The sequence below is a fragment of the Mizuhopecten yessoensis genome, unplaced genomic scaffold (assembly GCF_002113885.1).
Source record: "Mizuhopecten yessoensis strain PY_sf001 unplaced genomic scaffold, ASM211388v2 scaffold10275, whole genome shotgun sequence".
NCBI classification, from domain to species: Eukaryota; Metazoa; Mollusca; class Bivalvia; order Pectinida; family Pectinidae; genus Mizuhopecten; species Mizuhopecten yessoensis.
The window spans coordinates 997,098-1,015,961 of record NW_018408465.1 but is presented as its reverse complement, the minus strand read 5'-3'; the positions used below and the strand labels follow the sequence as shown (position 1 = coordinate 1,015,961).

The following is an 18,864-nucleotide window of genomic DNA, read 5'->3' as shown; positions in this document are numbered from 1 at the left end:
GGAACGTTACCTTTGCTTTGTGTCATGACTTGAAAAGATTCATTTGATACATATCAGATTTTCAGTTCGTTTTACAAATTAATTTATTCAGTATGTATGATCAGGAGCGGGTCCAGCTGTCGTGCTTCCATTAGACACATAGGTATGATGGATATTCAATATTACGCAAAATGGTGTCATTTGCAACTGTTATTTTGTGTAATTCTGTTTAATATGCATCCCCCTGTTACACCGTACATTCTCATCCCAACACGAACGCAGTATATTTAGAAAGAATGGTCACTCGAATGAGATGGTGGCGTGAATTCTAGTATTTTATGCAACACATTTCTCATGAACACACACGTCTGTTTCGTATCATTTCAGGACGATGGTTGGAAAGCTCGGATTTCCAATTTTGATAAGTTCCAGATTAATCCGTCCATTCCTATGCAGATAAACCAGAGGGAAGCGTTGCTGTTCGGAAACTTCCGGAACTACACCAGTAAGTAGTCCGAATGTATTACGAACCTGACATCAACAACGCAACTACCACCACCACCTCCACAGCAACAAACACAGCAGCAGAGCAACAACACCAGTACACAAACATGATACCACTTCTACCACCACCATAACCACCAAACCCCCTAAACCACCACCACCAACAACAACAACAACAACACCATCATCAACAACACCAGTACACCTAATATACAAACATGACACCATTTCTGCCATAATTCCCACCAACACCAACACCACCACGTACACCACCACCACCACCACCACCACCATCACCACCATCACAACCATCATCATCAGCAACATCACCACCACCACCATCACCACCACCACCACCATCACCACCACAACCATCATCATCACCACCACCATAACCACCAACACCATCTACAAACATGACACCATTACAACCATTACAACCACCACCACCACCACCATGGAAACCAAGAATAACAACAACAACAAAAGCAAAAATAACATTAGTACAACAACATGGACTAGAACGTTTTCATTAATATTAAAGACGCCTAGAGGAGGTCCATACATATGCATTAGGCTTCGAAATGCTCTTAAACTGAACATAAGCCTATGTCCATATTTAAAAAGTGGTACATAGCCGTGGGTGTATATGCTTTATACAATATCGCTTCTTCTTGTAGAAGAAGATGGATGCTGTTAAAAATGACAAATGCTGTTGTCTGGACTGTAAGATCTGAATGACCCTTTATCGCCATATGTTTACACACATATATGTGCTGTCTCCGATGTTTGCAGTTATTAAAATGCGATGGGTTATGCGAGAAGCGAAGGCTGGTGATATTCTATACCGGGGTTTGAATGACTTTCTCACACCTCCGAACGGGGCTGATTTAATATACTTGGGTGGCATTCGTATACTTCCTCTTTTCGGTTATAATTGCCGTTTTTCAGTGACTTGAAGGAACTTTTGGAAGACTTAAAGCTAAATACTGTTTTCAGTGTATATATTTTACTTGTTGGCTGTCTGTGTCGCAGGATTTCAACAAGTTACGAGTAAGTTTACTTTAGTACCAACTCAATGCCTGAGCACGACAATGGTTTCATAAATACGGGCCCAACTCCTTCACCGTTCCTTTTCGTAAATAGAAAATAATAATAATACCGTTAGCGTATTCCATGTCTACACTTCCGTCGATCGTAGTACCACCTCTTTATTCGTCCAAACAGGATACCCAGATCCAATTGATCTCTTTCTGATAATCATTATTTCTTCTGGTAATCTTATTTCATCTAGAACACAATAAGTTTCTGGACAACAAATCAGACACAAAAACGCCCTACTCGTACCATCATTAATATGTGTCCATTAATGATCTGGTACGTCCCAAGCGAATACCTTTTTTGATTTAGACACACGAACTCCTAATGATTCTGAACAAAGGCGGATTAGTATATTTTCACTAGCTACAGGTATAGCGTATTATTGATAACGATGTACACTTGTGATTGGTAAAATCGATATCAAGCTTCGGTCATGTTCAACAAATGTTCAAGGTAGAATTCATTGGGAAATTTCAGGGGTGAATGAGTTAACAAGTAGACCCTTAACACGGAGTATGTATTTAAGAGGAATATTTCATAGTATATTGCTAACTACCGCAAAATGTGGCATGAGCGCTTCTATATACTTGTCTCTGACAAAATCGGTAACTATTTATATCGGATTAAGAAATTGCAATAAAAAGCGTCTGTTGTTTTACATATACGAACACACACAGTAGGAACATTTACTGGTGTTTAGCAGGTCCCGAATTCATTACACACCATTTGTCAATTATTATTATAAAATCTATTCTGTTTTCTGTAATTTCTCGTTTTATGTGAACTGATAACTTACTTAATATCAATTTTTGAACGCTTGGGTATCCCCGTATATTTCTTTTATAGTTATCGACCATTTAGTCCTCAAAATATACCACGAAATATTACAAACCGAATATAATATCACTATAATAGAACAAATCTGCGACAGATATAAATCGTGCACAAAATATTGATTTCATTTCATAAGAAACTGGCAAGGACATAAAAGTGAGAAATAGACACACAAACATAAAGAGAGAAAAAAGACTGTGATCCATCAGCGTCTCGTCATGGGAACGGCAGACGTACGCATAATGGTGGCCAAGTCACGTTACCAGATTCTACTGGACGTGACGCAACTCCATTTGCCTGGCTGTAACGCGCCATTGACACGTGTGCAACGAGTCACCCGGTACGGAACATATGTATTGAATTTGACTAATAACTGTCATTTATCTGTTATTCGTTATTAAGCTGTCATGGTAACGTTCCGTATCCATTTCAAATTAACGAGCATTGACAAGAATTTGGCTGAATATGTTATTGATTTATAAGCATGCTGTATATGGCTAGCAATATCAAAGACAGGTCTGTAGTCCATACCGTATTGATATTGGGTAACATTATTTTAGTATATAACATACGGTATGGTTTTCTTGATTCTAAATGGCTAATCATTGGTTAAGATCCGGATATTTCGTTCCAAAAGCCAACCCTTCATTCTCACATTTCGAAATCTTATATCTTATGTTCTCTAATGATAATATGTACTACAAAAATGAAGAAATTTTGTCCCGATTATTACGTTGTTATATGGACTTGAAAGAGTAATGTTAACATCATTCTATCAGGTTCACATAACAACGTATCGACCTCGAAAAAAGTCAATCATTGATAAATATGCAGAGTTAAGGGTTTTGTTATTGAATTTAATCCAGAGGGGGCTAAACTTGATTTTTAGGTTACCTGAGCATAGGTCATGACAGCCTTTTGTCCGTCGTCGTCCGTCGTGCGCCGTGCGTTAACTTTTCCTTGTGTACACAACTTCAGTAAATGTTAACCGAGTTTTATGAAACTTTGTATGCAGCCATATATCAATAAGATCTCGGATGAGTTGTAAAATGGGAATTATTCGACAGTAACCTACAGAGTTATTGCCCTTTGTAATAATATTATTATTGGACCTTGTGAACATGATAACTTGAGTAAATGTTAACCGAGTTTTATGAAACTTTGTATGCAGCCATATATCAATAAGATCCCGGACTTTAAATGGGAATTATTCGACAGGAACTAACAGACTTATTGCCCTTTGTAATAATATTATTATTGGACCTTGTGAACATGATTACTTAAGTAATTATCAACCAAGTTTGACGAAACTTTGTATGCAGCCTTATATCAATAAGATCTCGGATGAGTTGTAAAATGGGAATTATTCGACAGTAACCTACAGAGTTATTGCCCTTTGTAATAATATTATTACACTATTTTGTATTGGACCTTGTGTTCACGATAACTTGAGTAAATATCAACTAAGTTTGATGAAACTCTGTATGTAGACTTATATCAATAAGATTTCAGAGGAGTTCGAAACTGGGAATTATTTGACAGTAACTAATAGAGTTATTGCCCTTTGTAATAATATTATTATTGGACCATGTAAACATGATAACTTGAATAAATATTGACGGAGTTCAATGAAACTTTGTCCGGTAATTATTTGACGGTAACCTGCAGAGTTATTGCCCTTTGTCATTATATTATTATTTGTCCCTGTGATGTTGATTGACATTACACAAGAATAGATATAAATTCATGTGGTACACCTTTTTTTATTCATGACTCATTTTTGCTACTAACAAGGTGCTATTCAAATTTTGTGCCTTATTTAATAAATCATTGATTTACGCTTTTACTTGTTTCTTTTAACCAAGAGCAGAAGACATACAGTTACCAAGTTTGTTCAAAACAGACCCCTTGGGTCAAATATGGAGTCACACCCATTTATTTCAGTTATCGTGTTCACAGGGTCCAACAATAATAGAATTACCAACGGGAATAACTATGTAAGTTATGGTCAAATTGGTCCGGTATTCAAACTCATCCAAGATCTCATTGATACAAAGCTGCAAACAAAGTCTCATCGAAAGTGATTGTGTTCACAAGGAAAAATTAATGGACGATGCAGCAAGGTCATTCGGACCGACGAAAAGTATGAATTAGCCCCTGGATGACAGTCCTAATTAGAATCGGATGTCAGGTGACCGTTGAGGCCCCTTGTAGTAAAGTATGAAGCAGTTTTGCTATTAACGATGCATTTCCTACATTACGACAACCCTTATCGATCTATATATATCACTGTGGTAGCTTCAACGCATATTTGCATTGCCACTATTTAGATGTGTACTAAATGTTAGCATAGAATGAGTCAGTTTTATGTCAAAGTCGCATTTAAATATGCGTCATTGTTTACAAGTGTCATTTTAAGCGGTCACATGAGAATTAAATGTTCGCTTAAATCCACGCTGCCGTCCTGTCTATTTTCTGCAGCAGTAATAACACTAAATGTGCATTACAAGGCTAATATTGACAATTCACATTGCAAAAAAAATGTTTCGGAATTGTGAGCTAGATGCTCGTATCTCATGTTGAAGTTTCTGGTACCACGTCGAAGTATGCATGTCTCCAAATGGATTTTAGCATTGCTTAAGTCTGTATACTGACTTCATTGATCTGTTCAAGCTTAGGCGTATAAGCTGTATCTTCTAAGTATCGCTATACTTTTGTAACAGGAGAAAGAGATATGCAACGGCCAGACCGGGGTTTGAACCCGGGACCCTCCGAACTCTAGACGGACGCTCAATTAAGCTACCTGGTCGCCGGCGATCGACCCAGTCCAATTCCACTACATTCCCCCCTCCTTTAAAATAAGTCTTCAACCCAGAAGACACACGAGACCCTATACCAGACTCCGTGGTTATATTTTATTGGGCGTCAAATTTGTTACAGGAGAAAGAAAAATGCAACGGTCAATTCGGGGCTCGAACTCAGGACCCTCCGAACTCTAGACAAACGCTCAATTGAGCTATCTGGGGCCTGTTCGTTTATGCAGAACAACCGGTTTGTTCGTTTTTTGATGTAATAATTTCAGGTATATATTCTGGCGGACCTGCAAATGTTTATGCCAGGCTTGCAAGGCTTTGTCAAGGCTCGCTTGAAAGTAGCATCAGATTACTAGGTCCGACCTTATTTAATAAACGAACAACTGTGGTCCGACCGGCTCAACCGCTTAAACGAAAACGGCGTTGGTCACCGGCGAACGACCCAGTCCAATTCCGCTATACTTTATTTATGCATTACAACAAGTACAAACAATTTGGTATTTACGTAACGTAGCAAAAACCATAGTGATAGCTACAGAATGTATTCCATTTTATCATAAGAGGCGACTAATGTGGACTCTCTTGCAGAATAGAGTCATTTTCTGTGTCTTCTGCTAAGGGGGGCATTGCACAAACCAAAAATGATCTGCTGCCCCAAATGCTACACATGGTGTCTATATCTGTTCCCTTCTCTGTGCCTTTTGGCGGTGTCTCCCTATAAGGTATCTGTCTTTATGTGATCTTGGCTGTTGCGAGGAACCAAATAAATAAATGTATTACCCTCAATATTCAAATTTAGAGCTCAAAAGATATTACATCACCAGAACGGGTCATTACATCTATTGATTTCGTAAATTCCTTTTTTTAAACTTTCTTACTGTGAATAACTATTCCGTATTGCATCATACACAAGCTACGGGTTGCATCGGTGGTAGCTATAGGCGGAAGGATATTTCAGTAGCCATGTACGCTAGTTGGGACTATTTAGCCCGCAGATACATGATGTATTACTCGAACACCAATACACTTGCATTAAGTCGATACTATCCCTGTCTTATTTGGTTGATTAGGATTCGTGTCACTGTAATATGGTATATGTCGTTTTCTCACTCCCGTTATTCCATTATGTTACAAAATTGCGTTCGATTTTTCACGAGCAATGATTAATATGAAATGCAATTAAGATCATTGAATGTGTGATATTTCATACAAAAACATGACTACATGTATGTGCAAACTTGGAAATCGATTCCCATGGACTGGATTGTTCATTGCGTTATTGGAAATTATTTTTTGTTGAATTGATTAAATTATCTGAGAGGTTCTCAGACCTGAGCCATGGGAATGTGTAGCTGGGTCTAAAATGCGACCTTTCGAGTTCCGAACACAATTGTTCCGGCTCTACATGTCGGTGATCGTGACCTAGGGAAACGGTTTAGTCCTCACTTAAAATGATTGCGTACGTTTTTTTATTGGAGATTTCGGAGTCTCCTAAATGGGTAGAATTGTTAAAGATCAGGCCTCTGGAGATTCCTCGGGTGACGCTTAATATAGCCGGAATTCCTGACGATGATTGCATTACAGTTTTTAGATGAAGACAAAACGCAGACAACGTGTTGAAGGGGGGAATTCAGAGTACAGAGATGTTCCGACATATATTTTTAACAATAAATTGTGTTTGCTTCGTTCAAAATCAGCAGATGCATTGATAGTTACAAACGCTTGTTAGCACCTGTGCGAGTAAATCGCCATTGCATTGTATCTCGTTAGGGCTCAGCAATTTAGGAGTGGGACGACTGGTTCGCCCGTTGTCAGTATAATGTGTCCGGGTGGGGTGTCCTGCTGGGTGTCTTCGGCAGTATGTTTCACTGAGGTAGCACTATAAAGTCGGCATCAGTACCGCGTTATCACAAGGAGACAAACATGAACATATCGCAGCCTCCCAAAACACACACACACACACACATACACACTCACTACACGCATGCATATTGCACACAGTGGAGGCCGTCCTTAAATGACCACAGCTGTCGATAGGACGTTAAACAAGACTAAACCAAACCAAATCAAACGTGAAATCACAGCTTATATACGAAGTAATTTGTTTGAAGATCAAAATGTCATCGAGATCATGCCATATTCTATTAAATACAGGATGACTTTACATTGTCACGAGAGAGCAGATCAAATCTTCACTTCACCAACACACTTAATTACAATATACATAATTATATTTATATACAAAACATCTCCGTCTCCACCTGACCAAAGCTGTTACGTTGACGTGGGGCTCTGGACAAAACAAGCACAAAACATAATATGACACTTATAGAATATACATATGAGTACAATTTGTATATCAATCTCGCTAACCGTCATATCCAAACAATTTTTAATCAATATAATTACATGCTTTTATATGTTTAAACATATATAGGCAACGAAGTAATAACGATAGTGCAGACAAAGGAATTGGGATCCAGAGCCCATATTGAATCATAATGTTGCTATAATTTATGAGACTTACAAACTTAAGTCCACGACATTTTAACCAGTATAATAGATGTAGGTAATTTCTTCTTAAACGCACGCACATATAAACATGCATGGAAGCATGCTTTGATTTAAGCTATGTTGTGAGGTACGCGAACTGATTATGCAGTTATAAAGTGAGGTACGAAAGCGAAGCAAAGCTAAGTATTTGTATCTCCTACCTCATTTTATGTACCTCGCTTTGCAAGCACGCATTCACGTTCTCGCATATAATGACGCTTACACTGGTTGGGTGGTGCAGTGGATAGCGCATCGCCTTTCACAAAGTCAGCCGAGTTCAATACCTCGGTCGGGCGTGAAAATGTATTTGGTCAACTGCCCAACCACATGAGGTTTCTTCGGGTACTCCTGTTTCCTCCCCCATTAAGACCCCCTGTCCACTACCATCCTCATTTCACCATATATTTGGTCTAATGCCCCCGCATATTAGAGCGGAAATATAGATAATGAATTGTTAGATTGACCGTCCCCAATCAATAGCCTTAGCTGTTGGTGTATACATGAGACCATGGCACATTGACATTTATTTTATATCCCTTCTATGGTTTTGTTTGTAATTGCTCTGTTGGTTTTTCTTTTAATATTCCTAGACAGTCGAAAATAATAATAACTTCTTTCTTAGTGAAAGAGAATTAGAATTATGATTTTATTCATACTATTTGGTTTTCGCTCTCGGGTTGAAGCCGTTGGTCTATAACTATCATTTCCATTCCATGTGTCGTGTTTGTTTGGGTCCTATGATGTTTTGTTGAATAATTGATTTTCTGGTGCTTGGGGAATTTGTTTGCTTAGGGTTAACGTCCTCGTTACAGCCAGTGTCATATAGGGACGGTTGCATACGGAGGCACCGCCGGGAAGAGTTTGGTTTGTTTGTCTTTTACAACCGATTAACAGCTATGGTCATTTAAGGACGTGCTAGGAGGTTTTGGTGGTGGAGGAAAGCCGGACTTTCCAGAGAAAAAACCACTGACCTACGGCCAGTACCTGGCCTCTGCCCCACGTAAGCCTCGAACCCGCGACCCAGTGGTGGAGGGCTAGTGGTATCGCAGATTGTCAGTCAGTCGCCGTAACCACTTGGTCACCGCGGCCACCTCAGGAAACAGAAAGTAGCTAGAAAAGAAAAATAACATGAAAGATAGGAATCCGGATTTTTTTTTATCCCAAGTGTTGCAATGGGGTCAGCAGATGTCGGTTTCTTTAATGTCCCCTTAGTAGACGACACAGAAGGAAGTGCCCCATTCTGCAGGGGGACAACATACGTCGTCTTTTACTATGCGCGCGGATTGGGATACATCAGGTCTATTCTTAGGTACCTCAAATTCCCCTAAACAGAAGACAGGTGGGAAATCAAACCAACCCGACTCTGCAACGGGCTTGGGGAGTACATGTAGCAACAACTTTGAAGTCGTCAGTGTAACAAGATATGCCAGTAGGTTTAGTAGGACTTGTACTTAGAACAACTATCATAACCATTTTTAACCTATTGAAAAAGTCACGTGTGTATGTACACGTGATCTGTTTTGCGTGCCAATTGCAAAACATTTGATTTTTATAAAACTGTTTTTAGCTTTAGCGTATTTCAATAAAAGGAGGTCATAGAAAAGATTCAGAAAAGATTCAGAAATTCGGGGTACTTTTTATCATAGGCTCTACAAAAGTATGATATACAATTTTACATTTTGAGGACATTTTTTTTTATTGTTGCATAGTTTATACAACATTTCGATCAAATTACAAAAATAGATAAATACACAAATACAACAAAGATGTTGTCTAATTAAAGAACAATAACACATGTCTGCTTCGCTCATTTTAAGGTAACTTCCAATGCGGAAGTCTAAAGTTGATGATCTATTGCTGATAATGTGACATTGAAATATGTTGGCAGTAAACGAGGTGGTGAATAAAACAATTGGCATTAAATCGAAGTTAAACTGTATTTAATATTATTTCATTGGTAGTATTAGCATTGTCGGGGAGAATTCTTAAATCTTGTGAAAATTTAAATTCTACAAGCAATTAACACTTGTTTGACCCTTTCCCTAGCTAATTTAATGTTAAAGAAAACATCTTCATGATTAAATTGTTTTGTTTTGAAGTAAATCTTTTACAGTTCTTAGTTGCTGACAGACAATCAGAACCTTTCTCCTCGAGAACGGTCCCAAGGGTGATACAGTACTTTCTTAGTGTACTCTTGACTATTTCATTGAAAAATACCGAGATCTAAGAAAACAAAGCAATGGAGGAAAATGGGAACGATGGGAATATATATCTCGATATATATCTCGTTACGATTCCGTCTGTAATGAAATTCAGTGTAGGTTGTGTTGATATAATTAATGGTGTGCGTTGGGCAAGTCAGTACAGGTTCGCTCCTGCTAATGAATTGCCCTCAAACAACACGATACAGCCACGGCACACAGGGGAATGCTGTTGTAAACATTTAACAATGCAAGATGTTTGTCGAACATGTTGTGTTTAACTATTATCTATGAAGTTCAGTCATTTCACTTTATAGCCTTTATGTATGGACTGCATCTAATCCGTCTTTGCGTATTGCAGAGTTATCTTCTCTTGTGAGCAGGTATTGATTGTTACGTCATTGGTATCTATTTTACACCAATATGGAAACAGGTTTCATACAGGTTCAATTACATCACTCCAATTGGCCAAAATGTGAATACCCTTCACTTCTCGGCATTTAAGAGTGTTTTTCCTCATTCCAGTTAATCTCATTCCTCGACAAGCCTCAGTTTTTGCCCCAAATTGTGTACCGTCGGGTGGGACATTTATACCAATGTACATATGATAGAGTTATACAGTCATACACGAACAGAAACAGGAGAAAGAAATGTCTTCCTCCCCTTTATTACATTGGCCAGTGTTGTCACATGTAGACAGGAATGAGAGAAAAATTCATGCAGGAAGCAAAGGGTTATACAAATTACACGAGAGGGACTAATCAACAAACCGTATTGATACGGACCGAAAGTGGAATTTACATTTTTATTATTTAGAAGATTTCCTGACCGCCTCTTTTTGATGAATAGTCACTCCCGTGTAAATTGTATAGACCACAAAATTACAACGCTTAGGTGAGAAATTATAGCTACTGACGGAATGTAGCTGATGTATGTGATAATAAGAGCGGGTTTGGATCAATAAATAACCCATTGATCGATATATGTGAGGTATGTGATTTGTCATAGTAGATTTTTGTTGTCAAAACCTCAATACTCTGTGATACCAAACCGGTGTCGGGAGAACTCCTCTTTTGTATATAGAACTGCGCTCAGGCCCCACACCAGACATATTATATCTGTTAAACAGTGAAACTGTGACGTCAGGATAGAAAAACTCGGGCTCCTTCGGGAGGTTGCCACTGTTCCCCGAACACATACTGTTTACGCTAGAATATTAGCAGTAGTTTAACACAAAGGTACGAATGGTTCAATGACGGTAAATATTGACAATGAAATTACATGGGAATATTGATTATCAATATTTCATTATATATATTGTGGAGGTTTTTGTGCGACGTAGTACACTTACAGAATGCGTCGTAATGGCTGTGAAAATAGAACCACATGTTCATTGATGAGGGAGCAAGTATGGATTGGTTTATATGTTACACATGGATATAAGCTGATTCAAATATAGTTGTTATGACAACGGAAATAGTATGTATAAATTACATTAATGACCACAAAGATTTCATCAAAGATTAAAAATAAACATGTTCATTTAAAAGAAAAATCAATGTTACGACAACGGACACATTTATAATTACTGTTACACGCGCAAGACACCTGGACATAAATATATCTCTTCTTATCTAGATGTTAATAATTAAGCGGTCCTGCTGAAATAGTTTTATTTGACAGTAAGGCCTCTTGTTCATAAACCTTTCTCAGGCTAACACTCCAGTCTTTTACGCGTGCATATTTTCTTGTCATCCTTGCAAGGAATCGAAGCGTTAAAATGGATAATAAGATTGGTACTCTAGACTAAAGATTTACTTATTTTGAAATAGATGGAACCTAGGTGTGATCATGAGGATTTGGTATATACGGGACTTCTTCTTTTCTCAATAATTTTAGAGATTGAGCGGGTGTTTCTCTAGTATCAAACATACTGTTGTTGTTCTAAGCTTGCCTTCATGGTTAAGACATTTCTTGCCGGCTTGAAGGACCCTTACAGGTAGAACAACTTCCTATCTGTATCTTATTGTGTTAACTTAATTAATATATCATTGCATACAAAATCTCAAATCAAAGCGGATATTTACCGTGTATGTTGTTCCTTTTCATTGAAGGTTACTTGACGATCGGAATCCCCACTGTACAGCGCGAGGGAGTCGATTACCTGGAGGACACGATTAACTCCCTTATAAAGAACACACAAGTAAAGGAGCGGAAGGAGGTCATCATCCTGGTCTTCCTGGTTGACCAGGAACACGACAAGGTCACACAGAGGGCAAAGAAACTTTACGAGGCTTACAGAGAACACGTGGACTCGGGCTTTATACAACTAGTGCACCCCGATCACCAGTACTATCCGGACTTCAGTAAACTACACCGAAATTTCAACGACTCGGAAGCACGCGTGGCTTGGAGAAGCAAACAGAATATAGATTATGCGTACATGTTTTTATATAGCAAAAATTTGTCTCAGTACTATATGCAGATAGAGGATGACGTTCTTACAGCAAAATCATATTTAAGTCAAGTGAAACGATTCGTCAAGTCAAGACCATCAAAGATAAAGTGGTTCTGTATACAGTTTTCCCACTTGGGCTTCATTGGGAAGATGTTCCGAGCTGAAGACTTACAGTCGATCGCCGAATTCCTTCTGATGTTTTATTCGGAACAGCCTGGTGATTTGTTGATAAACTATATGAAAAAAATAAAAACGCAATTCAAGGACATTCTAATGAAGCCATCTTTGTTTCAACATCGAGGAGTTATCTCTTCCCTCAAAGACAAGAAACAATTCCTGGTAGACAAAAGTTTCCGAGACAGGACGAGTACGGATAGGAAAAAATTTTATCAGAAAAATCCGCCCGCAGACATCTTCAGTTCCATAGAAGTGTACGATAATCTCAAACCCGAGTATGCTTATGATCTGAGCAACAAGTATTTCTGGGGACTGAGTCCAAGTTTAGGGGACTATTACAGAATATCTTTTCATAAACCAGTGAATATAAGTCGAATTTACGTCGATTCTGGTTATCCGAAGAACCCTAAGGATATTTTATGCAATGCCGCTTTAAAAATATCCAGAGTGAGTGATTCCAGTCAACTCACTCAGGAAGCTTGTGACAACAGAGAAATGTTCGGGACGTTCAATCGCACCGGAGACTTCGACACCATAGCGCAAAATAGCAGCATGCCCATATATAATGTGGGATGTATTTCAATAGAGTTAACAAAAGCTCAGAAAGAATGGGTAATCATAAGAGAAATTGCGATATTTACCGTGACATGATTTTACCGTGACGATTGATATGTTTGCATTATGTTATGTTGCCTTTGTATTTGTTATCCTGTTATTTACCGTAGTACAACAGAGGTACAGAGCGTTTTATAAGTGTATAATTAAAGACGTAGAAAAATCGTTTAACGATGTGTGTGCTACTTAATAAGACATGTAATCAAATATGCCCTTCTGATTGTGATACCCCTTTGGATTGTGATAAGGTATTTTAACAAATCTGAATCAGGCTAGTCATTTAGATTTGCTAAGTTAATATTCGTCAACACATTTAACACTTAATCTTGTTTAAATGATGAAAGTCAATACAAAATGTAAAATTCATGGATATATATATACACTTTCTATGTACAGTCTTTTGATAAACCCACCAACCAAAACTGTTGTAATAACCTAGCAAAAGCAAGAACACGTGTATGTTTTCGTTCTGCAACTGTTCGGGTCTTTCCGTGAAAGTGTTTGAGTAATCGGGAACCAATCATGACGTGATGTCCAATTCAAATTATGGCGGAGAGTCCCAATTTGATTCCGATAAGCGTTCGCTGCCTGACGGAACTGGTAACCTTAGAAACACGATCTATTTTGTCCCCACCAAAAATATCTGTTCTGCAAATTGGTAAAGTATTTTGTTTAAAATTTATTTTGAACTTGAAGAGAACCCCAAAGAACGGTAAACTCATATTTTCTTAAATGTTTTGAACGTAAGTTTTAGGATTTAAGTGCATCTTTTAAACATGTATGATGGTATGTTTCACAGTTCGATTCAAATATTTTCAATGTAATTCAATCCTTATATAAATATCATCTGAAAAATAAAACGACAGCTATGATTTTAAGATTATTAGAAATATACTTAAAGCAGTGATTTTATGTACGAATGGTGTTTTTTTTTGTCGACCCTTAAATTGTTATTTAATTCGTTTGCTTTGCTATATTATATCAATTGGTGCGGAAACTTACCTCCTATAATGTCCATCTTGAGAACATAAGGTCATCATTAGGCGTGAAGTTGAAGACTAAGTTTTTCATTGCGCGTTCGTCGAGAACACGTGTTATTCTCCACGCCATCATCATCATCATCATCATCATCTGATTTCCAGCTATGGTACGTATTTGAGTGTCTTTAACTGCCAATGTCATGTTCAATCTGTGTCTTAAGGCTCTCTGTGCCACTGCCAAGACTGTAAAAATGCATTTGCAGCTATTTTTGCCAGTATGACTTCAGCTTGCTGTGAGGAACTCAGCTTTGAACAGGAAACAATGCCAGTGGGCTTTTATAAAAGATATTATAGATGAATAAAAGCAATAGCAGTGTTCTGAGTGTACAAATACAAAGGGGCTAGACAAGGATTTCAACACCAGTCCTTATACCCCTACACCGTCGCTCTAACAAACTGAGCTACCTGGTCTATGGAAGTACCCTTATCCATGCTTACAACAACTAATCCCATAGGAAATAAGGGGAGGTTACTGTACAATGTATGTACGAAAACTTAAGCGGAACTCTCTAGTGTTTTGCTTTCTGTGGAACAGGGATCCATACATGAGTTGTGACCGAAACCTTATTTCTAGACAAAGGACATCATGAGCGATTTTCCATGCGATGGAAAAAAACCCACTTAAACTCCCGGAGATATTAGTCCTTCTTAGGATCCTTCAGGTGTTTGTTAAACCCGTTTAAGTGTGTATATGTGTGTGCGCATCGGCTGGCATTGATTTTATTTTATGGTGTCTTTTTATATTAATGTTTAGTACTGATTTGGTCATTGTGTATCGTCATGATTGTTCAGTTTAATTTTACGCCGATATCAACTTATTGGAATTATTTGTTTAGGTAATATTTTAAACTACCATCACATTATGTAGGTATTTCATCTCAATATTTTCTTATGTATATTAAACCAATATGGCTATGAATCCGTGACACAGATGAAGATCCCTGTACCACTGCCACAAGCTGTAACTAAGTGGTAAAAAATGTTCTCCAACATGACTATTCCGTCTTTGTATATTGCAGAGTTATCTTCTCTTGAGAAAAGGTATTGATTGTTACGTCACTGGTTTAAGAGAGTAACGTCATCAATTTTTGAGAAAACGACGTAATTTTCTCACACAAACCAATGACGTAACAATCAATACTTGCCCCCAAGAGAAGATAACTCTGCAATACGCAAAGACGGAATAGCTTTGATAAATCATTTCTGAAAAGAAAACCATGTCTTGCGGGACAATTAGGTTCAGTGTACCTGTTAAACAGAGTGTCTTGGCCCAACTGTCCTTAAGAGTATCCGAAGGGGAGGTTACACTAAATAGAAAAACAAAATACAGTGGGACAGGGATCCCTAAACGCTAATATTCATGAACCCTTTATATAAATAAATACTCTGTTAATATACTCATTGACACTATGACTGACGTCATATTATTTAGTGATAGCGTTGCTAGGCAACCTCTAACATTACTTTTATCAATGGGTGACAATCTGAATTACTCATAATAGGTCCTGGTCATTCGAATTTGATATGCATGCACATAGGGGTTGATGAGAACGAAAGTGAGCGTTACCTCCTAGATATCGAGGATGAGTGTTCCTATGTATCATTTGGCAATCCTGAAAGTGGAGGACGGTTATGACGAAGTGGAACTATATGAGTCATCTACTGAAATATTAGTGTAGTGTATTGTATGCTCCCTCTTTCACAAGTCAGTTAAAGTTACAAGGTAGCGGTACTCCAGGAGTATATACTAAAATACAAGTTACTTAAAATTACAAGGTAGCGGTACTCCAGGAGTATATACTTAAATACAAGTTAGTTAAAATTACAAGGTAGCGGTACTCCAGGAGTATATACTTAAATACAAGTTAGTTAAAATTACAAGGTANTTAAAGTTACAAGGTAGCAGTACTCCAGGAGTATATACTAAAATACCACAAGTCAGTTAAAGTTACAAGGTAGCAGTACTCCAGGAGTATTTACTAAAATACCACAAGTCAGTTAAAGTTACAAGGTAGCAGCACTACAGGAGTATATACTAAAATACCACAAGTCAGTTAAAGTTACAAGGTAGCAGTACTCCAGGAGTATATAATAAAATACCACAAGTCAGCTAAAGTTACAAGGTAGCAGTACTACAGGAGTATATACTCAAATACCACAAGTCAGCTAAAGTTACAAGGTAGCAGTAGTACAGGAGTATATACTAGAATACCACAAGTCAGCTAAAGTTACAAGGTAGCAGTACTACAGGAGTATATACTAAAATACCACAAGTCAGTTAAAGTTACAAGGTAGCAGTACTCCAGGAGTATTTACTAAAATACCACAAGTCAGTTAAAGTTACAAGGTAGCAGTACTCCAGGAGTATTTACTAAAATACCACAAGTCAGTTAAAGTTACAAGGTAGCAGTACTACAGGAGGATATACTAAAATACAAGTTACTTAAAATTACAAGGTAGCGGTACTCCAGGAGTTTATACTTAAATACAAGTTAGTTAAAATTACAAGGTAGCAGTACTCCAGGAGTATATACTAAAATACCACAAGTCAGTTAAAGTTACAAGGTAGCAGTACTACAGGAGTATATACTAAAATACCACAAGTCAGCTAAAGTTACAAGGTAGCGGTACTCAAGGAGTATGCACTAAAATACCCCAAGTATCAATAGTGTGGCGTGATTGTACCTATAATCTGGCATAGCTAATTAGTTTATTATTTCTGATACATTACTGAGGCACCCGTATGGGGTTTTATACACACTCTTGTCGCAAATATGTTATACATTAGCCACGTCCCAACGGAAAACCCCTGGTTTAAAAGGGACGGATCGATTGCTCTTCACCTGGTTAATTTCCTCAGTCTAGCTTGATTGTACCTTAACGTATAATCAGGCATAACTAATTAGTTTATCTGCAAGAATCTGTTCTATAGATACAAGACAGTATGTGATGATTTAGTGGTACTGCACGGGAATTATACTAAGAGTACAGGACAGTAGAGGTTACAGTGAGGCGGTACAACAGAAATCTTGTTTAAAAGTACAACACGGGAGAGATGAAATAAACTAGTACCACAGTACTAGAAACAATAAAATTGTCCCACAGGAACATGTACTGTTATACGACTATAAAGTTTATATAAAAATGCTTTGGTACTAAAGTATTATTTACTGTAAGCGTACTTACTTTCAATTTATTTTTTATTTCCGAAAAAGCAATACAGAATAAAGGTTAAATGTGTACATAATACACAAAACATATTACAGTTTTCAAGATGGCGGAGGACAATTCCATATTCCGTAAATAAGTACCTAATTTTCATTACATTTTACATGACAATAATTCCATTAACTTAATTGTTCAATGTGTGTGTGTCTCGGTTCAGAATAATGTGCAGGACTAGTAATAAATAAATGTATCCCATGTTCTATATCAGTCTTGTCGCAAGCTGAACATATTATTTGACCTCTTGGATTTAACGGACACAAATTTTAGCATGTATGTCGAATTTTAACATATTAGCGCACTCACAAAATATGCAATAAAAACTATATTTAGAACATTCAATTAGCGAGGTCGTAAATAAGCGCAAAGTTTAAAGCGCTTAAAACGCAAAAATGAGAATACCGCTTAAATAGGTACGTTTACGGTTTATCTTGTTTGCGAAAACAATGTGAAATAGTGCAACATTACCACGCAAACATTATGCCTTGAGCATTTAAAGCGTCTTACAATACCATCACAGTTGATTTATAAATAGCTCTTGTGATTGCCAACTCGATTTGGTAAATAATGTATATTGGTGTTCCCATGCTAAGATAAACATTGTATTTTGAAGATTTCCTTGTAAAATCTGGTATATGTGAAGTGCCCTTATCTGTGTCTTGTTCACTATTATTTCTATCACCAATAAAATGCCTTACAATTTTTCATTAGTTTTGTTCTTTTGTTTTTACTGATGTTTGTTCTTTGTCATCCAGTAATTTTATTAACGATGAAAATTAACAAAGTGGCCACTCTGATTTGAAAAGTGAAACAGCATTTGCTAAGCGATCCAGGCAATCAACTAAAATAAATACGCTCATTTCTTTATTGTGAGAAAGTTCAACCTTCTCAATCCTTTTTCCGTTCTCTCTATTGTGAAGTTAATTGATTATGCAACAGGCTGGACGCATGGCTGAGACATGTTTTTATATTCAATAACAGATATGAAATGAAAAAAAAAGAGTTAACCCATAGTCCCCACCATAAATCACACGTATTTCTATAAGTATCTGAAAATGTTGTAAATGCCTTTCGTAAGTGATATCTCGCAAGGTACATAGGGTATTAATATTCTAGATTTTTTTTCGCATGGCGTCTTTAGAGTAAGCCATCCTCAAACAACTTACTGGTACATTGTCCACGCCGGAGGAGACTGGGGCCAACATGCAGATTATATGCTTTCAATATATAAGGATGTAGTGTCCTGTTAAAAGCTCAGGTTATCTAAGGACGTGCATCCGTGTGTGTAATGTATGTTTGTGTGCTGGAGGCGGGCTGTTGTCTTATTTACCACCTTGCGATAGCGCAATAATTTTAGTTTGCTA

At 37.5% G+C, this 18,864-nt stretch overlaps 1 protein-coding gene and 1 long non-coding RNA gene across 5 annotated transcripts in view; both read left to right on the top strand.

Moving 5' to 3' along the window:
• The window catches only part of LOC110459894 (alpha-1,3-mannosyl-glycoprotein 4-beta-N-acetylglucosaminyltransferase C-like), a 61,499-nt gene extending 46,157 nt beyond the window's left edge, over positions 1–15,342 (top strand). For all 4 annotated transcript variants that reach the window (XM_021512373.1, XM_021512369.1, XM_021512370.1 and 1 more), the window contains exons 4-5: positions 367–484; positions 12,100–15,342. In XM_021512373.1, coding sequence (XP_021368048.1) covers positions 367–484; positions 12,100–13,271 — 1,290 coding nt within the window. In that variant the 3' untranslated portion in view covers positions 13,272–15,342. The remainder of the gene's footprint in view (positions 1–366; positions 485–12,099) is intronic.
• Positions 15,343–15,424: 82 nt separating this feature from the next.
• LOC110459897 lies at positions 15,425–18,203 on the top strand. Its single transcript, XR_002463942.1, has 2 exons — positions 15,425–16,157; positions 16,732–18,203. It is a non-coding gene; the product is annotated as an uncharacterized LOC110459897 (long non-coding RNA).
• The last annotated feature ends 661 nt before the right edge of the window (positions 18,204–18,864 follow it).